This window comes from Cucumis sativus, chromosome 5, assembly GCF_000004075.3.
Source record: "Cucumis sativus cultivar 9930 chromosome 5, Cucumber_9930_V3, whole genome shotgun sequence".
Lineage (NCBI taxonomy): Eukaryota > Viridiplantae > Streptophyta > Magnoliopsida > Cucurbitales > Cucurbitaceae > Cucumis > Cucumis sativus.
The window spans coordinates 11,907,720-11,919,760 of NC_026659.2; the positions used below are offsets into that span (position 1 = coordinate 11,907,720).

A 12,041-nucleotide genomic window follows, 5' to 3' on the forward strand; every position below is an offset into this window, starting at 1 on the left:
ACCTCAGATAACCAATTTCGAAGAAAGCCACCTCTAACGGTCAACTTTAAAGACGACCACATTTTGTAGCCAACTCCAACGATCACCTCGAACAACTGACTCTAACTAACTCAAGTAATAATATACTATCGAAAAACTTGGTAGGAGAAAGTGTATTTAAATTGCAATTATTAGTTTAAAGTATTTAATAGTTTTTTTTTATTAATTTTGATATTGAGAGATTGTATATAGATAATCTGATCATTCTTATAAAGGTAACTAATTGTTTCTTAACAACCCACTTCATTTTAATAAGAGGTGTTGTTTCTGTCAACTTGGTATGAATGACTGACTTAACTATTTTAGTGAACACAATATTTTTATGCATTAAATTGACTCATTTTGGCCATGATTTTATATATATATATATATCCTACCTTTCTTAAATGTCAATAAATCCTAATGATGTGCGTATTTCTTATGCATGTAATACATACATTCCACGACTGTTAAAGTACGTTGTAAGATTATTATAGTAATTTGCCTATCTAATTAATGTCCAATATTTATATATAAACAACTGTAAATTATATTTTTATTTATCGAATTCACATATCAATCAAAGTTAAGATTGAACGATGAAGCAAACAATTTAAAGAAAAAAAAATTTAAAAACAATTCAAATTTATTTTAAATATTGAGATTAGTGAGAATGATCCTTCTTTGTCTTTAGTAACGAGTACATCCAAAGAATGCCTTGGTGGGGATTTTTCCAAAGTGATGCTTAAAATTTTGTACTTTAGTAGTTAGCCACCTTTTAATATATATGTCTTAATTAGTCACGAATTTAAGCAAGGTTTAAGAAGATTGTGTGGATACAAGTTGGGTGATTATAATAACAACCTGTTTCAAATCTGTATGCATAGATCCATCTTGGGTTTTGTCTCCCAAGTTTCCCGTCCGACCTTTTTGTTTTATCTCCTCCACTTTAATGTCTCCATACAAAGTTCTAAACTGTTATCTTTGTTTGATGATGGTTATGCTTATATGTGATTTAAGCCTTATTCCTATCAATAAGCTAATACTAGAAGAAATTTGATCTTTAATGTTAGTTTATAACTGAGATTAATGGTCTTTACTGTTGGTTGACAACCGACATCTATGCTAGCATTATTAAAGATCTTTAATGTCGTTTCTGCTTTGATGTCAGTTTAAAAATAACATTCAAGGTCTCATTAATGTCGGTTTAAAAACGACATTAAAGGCCTTTAATATTGTTTTTAAACTGACATTTTTTATGATGTTATTGAAGATCTTTAGTGTCGGTTGACCTTTGATGTCATTTTAAAATCGACATTAAAGTCTTGTTTTTTTATCTATTTTTATAAATTATTTTTTTAAACTGACATTAAAGTCTTGTTTTTGGATCTATTTTTATTTATTTGTTGCATTGTTCATTTTTCATAAATCGACATTGGATACGTGTAGGTAAATATTTTTTTCTCATGCCAACAAATCAATAAAATTAATATTATTTTAGAAAGTACAATATTTTTCTTTTACATTTGTATACACAAAGTGAAATCTTAATTAAGATATTGTGTTTGTATATACATTCTACAATAATACATGAAACAAGATCCTAATACAAGACTAGTTATATAAGAGTGAAAAGTACTTAAATAAGAAATCCTAAAAGCCTTCATAGTCTTCAACTTTCATCCATCGTTTCCATCTACACAATCGCTTAAGGGTATACTTATATTTCTCACCTTTCATAAGAGTGAAAGATACTGTACGACCTACCTTTGCTTCAATGCCAGATAATTTATTTATTTTTATGTGTGGAAAGACGCAACTTTTGAACCAAGCCCACGAATTGACCCATCAACACTTCCAAAGTTTGTTGGAACAACAGGTGATAAGGCTCCAGCAGAACTGATAAGATTTTCAAATAGAAAGTCAGTTAAATTCTAGTAGTACATCAAACCAAGCTTTAGTTCATAACTAAAAGATAGTAGATCACAGCAAAAATCAAACCTAACAAATGAAAAGATGATCAAGAACAAAGCAATCAAGGAACACTATAGAACTCAATAGCTTCAAAGGAACACTATATAACTCAATAGCTTCCAAGGAACACTACATAACTCAATCAAGACACACTACAAAACTTATAACTGATATGTTCTATTACTAATAGATTCCAAGGGCTAGATCTAATTCTTATCAATATAACATGATTTTTTTTTTTAAAATAGTGTGTGATCTATGCTCAAGAGTCTAAAAATTAAACCCACAATTATTATTAGTTTTGAGTACATTCACGATAATTGAACAATTGTTAACTAAATCTTCCAAACAAATAATGTGGGTTCAGTTAGCCATTCAAATTTCATCAGACTATATTAGAAAAAAAAAATTATGCTTTAGACTAAGAAAAATAACTATTGTAAAAGAACACGAAAAACCTTGAAAATCCTATGAGTGCAACATGCTTGTGGCCATATTTCGTAACGTTATATATGCAAAAGAAATATATTTGTATATATATAATGAAAATTTATGAACCTACACATGCGCACATCTAATGATAATTACTTACTCTGCATTTTTCATTTTGGCAAATCCATCTCCAAGAATGTTGTAAGTTACCAAGCTCATTTCTATGCCTTCTTTCATTTTTCTAACACAAGATAGTATGAATAAGGCTGCACATCATTAAAGCTTACTCTTATCGCAAGGCGACACTGTTGAAAAAACATTTAGATTTAATTAATATAGTAAATATACTTTGGCAATGACATATCTACCATCAGAGTATATATTTCAAGCATAAAATACATAATTGACCTTCTATACAAATAAATCAAACTTTAATCATATCCAAAACTGGAATGGTGACCTTTGTATTGCATCAAACCTTATAGAACACAAGCTCGACTAGCAACTTCTCAATTTGGCTTCGCATTTTCTGTATTTGAGCTCCTAAAGGATCTCATTTGATCTAAAAACAAAAAATATTAATAGTAATGAAGAAAGCAGTCAATAGTCTCCCTAATAACTCCTATAAACACACAAAAAAAAAAAAAACATTGTTCTCCGTAAATTCTTTTGTAGACTGACAATGAAAAAGTTCAAACAAAGTGCCGTGAAAGTCAAGGGATATCTCAAATGACTATGAGCAAATTTATCAACATATAAATAAGAATAGAAATTAACCAGATTTTAAGAACATCTGTTGCTCATTCCCCTTGTCTTACATGACCAGATCATAATGCAAGACTTGATAAGTATACCCACTTGCTCTCCACATAATGCTTTTGAGATATTTCCAACCGCGAGAAGATTAAAGAGGACAACTATAAAAATAAATTTTGGTAGGATTTCATTATGATTTTTCAACAACAATGCAATAAAGTGAAAAAAGAAACTGAAATCCTAAGAACCTGAGGACCATTTAAACATTATATAATTTTAGATTCTAGCATCTACTCTACCTCATGGATGAAAGCACATCAAAACTTATATTTTTAGTGCTATAACATTTTTTTCAGTTCAACAAAACATCAAAATGAAGGTGGGAAATTCAATCTTCTAATTTCTTGTCTGTATCTTTACTAGGTAAAGTATACTCAGGTTCGCTAGTATTATGATGTTAAACCATAATATTAAAATGATGTAATTTTTGAAGAATAAACTTGAAAACGTACCAAGAAGGTTGTTCTCTTCCCATAAAGTTAATATGCAGTAATGTCCATGCTAGTGGCACCTCCTGATACCAATTCCCTGAAAGACCAATAAAATGGTGAAATTAAGTGAAAATTTTAATATACAATAATGCAAAACAAACAAACAAAATTGTTTAATAATATGCAAGTTTAAAGCTGCCATGTTAGAAATGATATATAGCCTCAGGCTTAAACTAGAAAAATAAAGGGATTAAAGAATATACCAATCCGCATTGGTTAAAATTCTTTTGGAAGTCAACTCCAAAATAAAGCTACAGAAATAATTGGCTTAACATAATTTTGGTTCATGAGGCTATGGTTTCAAGATGGATACTTTATGTCCAAGCTTGGTAGTTTCTAGTATTGTCTTTTTATTTATAGAGCAGAAAAAGTTGAATCAACTAATAGAGAATGATCAATAAACCTACGAAAAAAGCAGCTACTCGAGGAAGAGGATCCTTTTAAAGGATTAGGCGTCCACACTCTGAAATCCTCTCCCATGTCTAAAACCACCTTCAGCCTTTTAAAACTCTTCATTTTATTTAAATTGTGTACTTAAAATATTACAATAAACCATACCATCATCGAAACAAGTTGGCACCTTTCATCCCTATAAACTATAATATAGTAATCAAACTCTTTAATATCCATTATCTAAATAATCAAGAATTTATAAACCGTACAAGCAATTAAGTCAAAGATGGTTATGTTGATACAACCTCATCATCATTTCCCACCAAATTTGAAGTGTTAAACCAAGAACTCTCGAGGGAACAAAGAAGGATCCACATTTTCTTTAGCAACTATTTTAATACAAAAATAAAAAAGAACCAATGACATGATGAAAGTGTTGTTACTTCCCGTGCCTTGAAAATCAATAACTTCAAGTATTGACTTTTTATTTTCATCTAGGTATTTAACTTCTTTATACAGAAAAAGAACAATGTTTTTATGGCAGGACTATAGTTGCTAGCCTTTGATTGGAGTCATTAACAACCCACTTATCTCCATCATCCCTACCAAATTATTGAACGAATGGACTTCCGATAGTGGAAGCGTGTGAACGCCGTAAAAAAGAAATTTAACTTGAAACATAGAGAAAACACCTAAACATGCTTCTATAGAAAAAAAAAAAAAAAAAAAAACTAACCTTTGTAGAACTTTTCAAGAATTCTCGAACCTCCCAAAGAATACCACGAGGAGAACAACACGAAGTCTTCCTTATTATTCTCAAGATAAAAAAGACAACAGAGAGTTTGTGGGGCTTCTGTGTTCTTTTTTTTTTCGTTAAAGAGAAAAATATTTGCAGAGAGATTTTTCTTTTTGGAACCAACAGATCGTCAAAATCCGTTTCTGGAAAGATTGCATGCCTCCCTTCTATATCTTAACCAAAAGATAGGAAGAGAGATGAAGAGGGAAGTTATCAACTCCCTCTCTATCACGTAGAATAACTCCGTTGGGAGTTATTCTTTTATTTAAATTAATATTAATATAAATCTAATATAAATTCAAATGATATTATATTTTATAATATATCATATATAATATAACCAATGATTTAGATTTCTCATGTGATCTATAGTTCTAATATGAATCAAATCCATATTAATTTTTAATCTATAGTTTATTTATGAATCTTATTCATATTATTATTATTTGAATCATATTCAAATATTAACTTCTCTCGTAAAAATTTTATATTATAATGTATCAAATACATTATATTAATTGTATCATATACAATTTACTCTCTTTAATCAATTTGAACGATTCAAATTAAACCAAAATAAATTTGATTCTCATTTATCTTTATTGATCTAACAAGGGGACCTTATAGACCTATAGATTAAAGCTCAAATGATGTGAGATTAATTAATTAAACTCTTTAATTAAATTAATCACTATTCATTAACTATCAGTCATTCCACTAAAGACCAATAGTTGCACTCTTCTTACTGTAGATATAATTTTGTGTCCATTAGATATAACTAATCAACAATGCAATGACCCTTCACAAATTGTTCATAAGTACAGCTAGACCAAAAATTACCGTTTTGCCCTTGTAGTTACATCTAACTCCTAAAGTACCACCAATCCCTCTAATGAACAATAGTTATAGTCTCACTATAACTGAACTCCTCTCGGGACAAGAGAGGGTGTGATGCCACATTGTTCAAGCCTTGGAATCAACCCTTAAGAGAGCAATTTCTCTACTTACTCTATCTATAGAGAAGGAGTGAGTTCCTTCTTGTGTAATTGTGTTCCCAACTTCCTAATCAAACAAATCGCCAAAATGGCAGGCCTATTGAGTCGGCAATATAGGTCACTCTCACCCATGCAAATCAAAGGACTACCTTCATAGGCAGGAGTTCACAACTCATTCAGGATTCAGGTCAAGTCACCTATGGTCATCTTGGTGAAATGTAGTCTCAACTAGTAACGGTGTTAATAAGAGAGACTATTCATTCAATGGTCCGATCTTATACAAACTCTTTGTATAGAATACCCCTGCTCTAATGTCTTGACATGCATGATTAGGATCAAATCATTTATAGCACTTTAGAACAATTGTAACAACTACAAAGCAGACCATATTCGTAGTGTCACCAGGATAAGGCATCCAGCCTTATCCATCTACTACAGACCATTTAGGTTACCATTCAAACATGGTCCACTTGTATGTCTCCACATACATGTTTAGGTTACAAAAGATAACCTTGGATGTTAGTTTATTGGTTTTGTGGGTTAATGCAAATAAATGTCAAATAATTAACACATTTTATTTTATTAGATAAATAAAATGTTTGTATAATATATACAATTACAAACTACAAGACCACAAGATTTAGGGCATCAATTCCAACAATTATACACGTCAATACATTAGAGAAACATTCATGATGAAGCTTTCAACCATTGTGAATAAGGCATACTTTTTAAATATATACATATGAACCATTGTAGATAAGGAATGTATTTTCGTTTAATATATATTCAAATGCAAATTTTGTTAAGAGCAACAACCTAATGAAAAGAACTTCCGATCAACAGACACTAGCAGAAAAGTGGTCTACGACGACAGTTATTTACTGTCGTAAACGAAATTCGCGACAGTTATTTTCAGTCATAGAAGCGGGAGTCATGGAAAGTCCTTCGATGACAGTTTTTAAAAATTGTTGCAATAAGTTATTTTATGACATGAAATAAATGTCATTAATCAGAATTCAACGACGTCAAATAACTGTCATATTTTATTTTATGACAACAAATAACTATCATTATTTGTGTATTAACGACAGTTAAATAAATGTCGCGAATTCATTTATTGTGACATTTTTTAATTGTCATGAATATGTTAATCGCGACAGTTTTTTTGTATAAAAATGTCATGGTTTTGCTATAGACGACTTTTTTTTTTGTCACATATAGGACAATCGTGACAATTTATTTTATTAAACAACTGTCATCGTTTTCGAATTGACAACAATTAATCATTTATTTTCTGTTGCAAATTTCTCAATTTACTACAATTTTTCCTGTTCTCCTTGCCGCTCCACCATTACACGAACCATTTAAATGACAATAATGTAGCTGAGAATGACAATTTTGAATTTATAATATTGACACCCATATAGAAAAAAGTAGCCAACACTTTAATATATACACGATATAATACAATTGATAATATTCGTACATTTCCAATCAAGTGTCAACAATTTACAAGTACGAAATCTCAACCCTTAATCAAAAAATATTTTAAATAGCATTAGAATACATCTAACAAGATTTTCTGCAGAAGCATAAACGACCAACCGATAATATTCTACTATGAAAATGTTCTTTGAAAGAAAACTCATGAAGTTGTCGACTCCGGTTGAACCTACAAAGACAACATGAATATAAGCATCCATAACACATACATTTGTGAACCAACATTACCACAACAAAGAAGAAAATGGAGGACTGCCATGTAGTAATGTGAATGTAAAATGTTGAAGAGAATTATTGGTGACGTAAACGAATAAATATAAGTGATATAAGCATTTAAGAATACCTCCATCTCCATTTTTTATGAAGTTAATCTTGCCACAACAACTGCAGCAGCCTCTTGATCAAACCCTTGCACCAATTCCTGAAATCAATGCCTCAAGTATTTAGCTTTTTTCCAACATCGAGATAGAGAAAGAGAACCAAACAGAGAAAGAGAACTATGTACATAAAAGACATGTCTCTAGAAACAAAAGCTAATAAGAAACTACTATTCAACTTACTTTCCATGGTTTATAAACTTTAAGAAAGATTAAAAAAATATAACAAGATATATATACACACCTTATATAGGACATTATGTAATGGGACAATGAAAAATAAGTTCAATAAACTTTAATGTACCCCAATCTACCATAAACTTGAGTTCACTCAAAACCTTTAAGAAAATGGACAAATAAAAATATAATCAAGCAAACATAATCATTTTGTTAGGTACACGCAAGATAAACTATTCCACACCAACATATATAATCAATATACAAATGAAATCTTTGAGTTTCACAAGCTAAACTCAATTTAAACTTTGAACTAACAAGTCCAAACAATTTTCATTGTAATTCAATAGTTAAAAACGTACCTTGGAGCCCTTCCAACCCTATCAAAAAAACATATAAGTCTAGCACTTTAACAAATTTCTAGTGCATATTATGCATCTCAATTGATCACAACAAAATAAGATTGAACATAAATACTCATAAGTAATACCTTTTCAATGTTGCATTTTCATAAAAATTCAACAAGCATTGTCACTCTCTCGAGGATTCTTCAAGCCCTAAGTATGAAAGAATGTTCAATGATTAAATCGTACTCCATTTAAGGACGTTATGATTAATATTGATGTCATGTTTATGATCTTTATGATATGTTCACATGCTTTAGATTGTGGTGTGTCTGTTAACTTTGTCTGTTGAGCTTTCACCCCACCTATATTGTAATCCTATCTAAGGGGTTACTCACACAACTAGGGGTGTTCCTTTAGGATCGCTCGCACGATTAGAGGTGTACCTACGTATCACAGATATATTTAGGAGTGTGTCCCTACGATCACTCACACGACTAGGGATGTTCGTACAAGTCACTCACACGATTAGGGGGATTCGTACGGTTTCGTTCAGTGCGTATATCTACGATCACTTTTGACAATTAGGGGTGTCCCTACGGAATCACTCACACAATTAGGGGTGCTCGTATGATATCACTTGCTCAGGTGTGTTCCATTGGACACATGACACCATTATTATGTTTCTAATAGGAAATTAACAGATCATCTAGTGGGTTCCTTACTGGGTATATTTATATACTCATTATTTTCTATGTTTAATATTTCAGGCAAAGGTATAAGATAGAAAAGCTGGCGAGCGACAGGGAGGGCCCGTGACAAAGGAACTCATTATTTTCAAGTCGTTACACGCTGCCCCAAACTCCACCACAAAGGAACTCCATCACAAGCTCTGCTACTATGTGATGACTCCAAATCTGACTTTAGATGCCAAATCGTATGTTTTTCTTCTTCCTCAAATGTTGAATCTCACATCTCTATTTCTCTTCTAATGTTGGTCTCTTTGGGTTCATTTGGGATTTTTACTTTAATGTGTCTGAAATTTCGATTCTACTTGGTATGTTTTGCTAGCTTGTTGGCGAGGTCCTGAACTCTTTGAGATGTTTATGTTATAGATTTGTGTTTCTCTAATTTTATTTCGAGATTTTTTGAGTTAATATTGCTAAAGTATGGATCTAAATTTGGTCCTACTTGATAATGTTTATTTTTGTTATGTGTTGATGGGTTTGCATCTCTCTCTGGTCACCCTAGGTTTACTCGAAGCTTTTTGCTCAATTTGTTTGTAAAGTGACATTGTTTCTCTATGATTTTCTGAAATTTTTTGGAGTTCTTTATGAATTAGGACCAACAAATTTATTGTTATTTGATGTTTATTTCTTTTTTTATGGTGGATTTCTTCAGGCTCTTGAAAAATATATCATGATTTAATTTATTTCGAGATAAAATTTTCATCTATTTAGCCACTCTATGTCCACCTTTACATTGAGAATATATTATCATATGTTGTTTTCTTTAGTTCAAGGATATGAGATTGATAGATGGAAAGTAAATGAAGCAATTAAAGAGTTAATGCAAACATATTAATTAAAGTTATAGTACTTTCATTGTTCTAATGTAGACTTTGTTGGATATTGAAAACATTATTCCTGTGGTGTCATGGCCAAATGATAGTTTTTTTTAGCCAAATGATAAAGTTTAAGTAGGCACTCTTTCATTTTCTTACGCCCTTTGTATTCTTTCGTTCTTTCTATTAAATCATTACTCATTATTTTTTCTTAGAATTTATATTTAATAGATAAATTATGGATGCCCAAAATTAGGTTATCCGAAGACTATAAATTGAATGTAGAAAGTTTTCATCAATTTTGAATTTTCTAATACTTGTTTGAAAATGTAAAAATAGTGAAAATCAAAGTCAAACAAATATTAAATTGATGAAAGTTATAAAATTTTGTTTCGGTATGGTGAACAATTACCTAACTCATGTTTATGGAGAATCTTCTAATTAGTTTGACATGTACACTCTACATATATGAAGAGAATGATGTTGGAAGTATAAAAGAAACGTTGGAAGTTGGTCAAGAGGACTAATTTGATTGTGTCTAAACATTGTACTATTGTGTTAATGTTACAACATGAGAAATATGAATGTAATTAAGATAATTTTTATTTTGTTTCTCTCACTATCTATGTCTTTGTTAATTTTAAAATTATTCATCTATATCATAAATACCAATTTCCTTTGTCCTAATAGTTTGTATTCTTCATTTTGCTTTCCTGGGTCGAAACCATCCATTCAAATTATTTTCTCTAGAATAATAGTAAATTACAAATTCTAAACAGAAAATCCCAAAATATATTATTTCCAAAATTGTGGTTGTTAAAGTCTAAAATTGAAAGAAAAAATTAAAAAAAAAAAAAACAAAGGTATTCACATTGTTATATATGTTTTATTATATATATGTGTGTGAAAGACCAGAAATGGCCATGTAGAGAAATAGAAAAAGAAGAAGGCAAACATAACAATGGAGCCCCTCCATCTATATATACACATATTCTACAGAAGGATGAGAGAGTGGTTTTATTTTGATACCAAAAGCCATAAACTTAACTAAACGATTTAATTTGTACTAATGATGAATAAGATGGTCGCCCGCATCCTTTATTAATTTAGCAATTAATTGAATGTAATTGTATGGATCGGGTGTGGTAGGATCATATTTTTCATATTCTATAGTTATGTAAACCACACATTGTTCAGGACCCTTGGGTACGGGATGATGAGTGATCTTGAAGCTTTTATATTTCTCTAACACATCTCCTCCAATCGCAGTGAAACTTATTTTAAGCTTTTCATCATCGAATTGCGGTTGTTCTTTCAAAACCTCAGCTTTGCTATCTTTTTTAACAAAATAATATAATCACATATACAAAACATATCAAAGACACTTTCAGAAAAAATGTAGTATATTCACTCAATAATAAAGCAAAATTAAAGTTAACAAAATTAAAGTGAATATATGATGTAGAGAGAGGTATGAGATGGATGGTGTTGATACTCACCGATGGTGTAATTCCATACTTTTATGGAGTCATGACTACAACTGTCCCAATCACCTTCATCAACTGCTACGTCTTGAATGATTGAAGTAACATTAGGAAAATGATAAACATTGTTTTTGACGAAATAATAGTATTTGTTGGCACTTATCTTCATTTCTACTGGCTGCATAATTTTCTGAACGCAAGACATGATTTCGTTTAAAGATCACTTACCCACACACAAACCCCAATGCCTTCCTCCTTTTATTTATGCAACCTATTGATCAACTGTTTTGAATATTTATATTGGATAATCATTGACTTTCATCCAAAGTTAAAAGTAATTGGCAATGACAAAGATTATTCATCCATTCGGTACTGTACACTTCAACCATATCTGTTACATAACCTGATATATAATTAAATTTAGGTTTCAATCCTATTAGTTTAGTATTATATTCTATTTTGATTTATAAAGTTTTAAAGATTTTCTAGTTTAGTCTCTTATATTCTATTTTGATTTCTAAATTTTTAAAGATTTTCCTTTTAGTCTTTAAATTTTAAAAAAGAACTTACCTTGATCCTTGTCATTAGAATTTCACTAATTATTTAATCGAATGATGATGTGACTTTTATATTTGGATGACTAAGCTCTGGATTCATCATAATAATTAAATTCA

The 12,041-nt window shown here is 30.4% G+C and overlaps 1 protein-coding gene and 1 long non-coding RNA gene across 2 annotated transcripts; both read right to left on the bottom strand.

The window, feature by feature from the left end:
- Nucleotides 1-7,539: 7,539 nt before the first annotated feature.
- Nucleotides 7,540-8,575, bottom strand: LOC116404087. Its single transcript, XR_004217021.1, has 3 exons — nt 8,466-8,575; nt 7,765-7,842; nt 7,540-7,590 (listed from the first exon to the last, which is right to left on the bottom strand). It is a non-coding gene; the product is annotated as an uncharacterized LOC116404087 (long non-coding RNA).
- Nucleotides 8,576-10,747: 2,172 nt separating this feature from the next.
- Nucleotides 10,748-11,614, bottom strand: LOC101206447 (MLP-like protein 328). The gene is made up of 2 exons (XM_031886098.1): nt 11,383-11,614; nt 10,748-11,218 (listed from the first exon to the last, which is right to left on the bottom strand). Exons 1-2 carry the CDS (start codon nt 11,570-11,572, stop codon nt 10,950-10,952), a joined length of 459 nt encoding a protein of 152 aa, XP_031741958.1. The 5' UTR covers nt 11,573-11,614; the 3' UTR covers nt 10,748-10,949.
- Nucleotides 11,615-12,041: the final 427 nt, after the last annotated feature.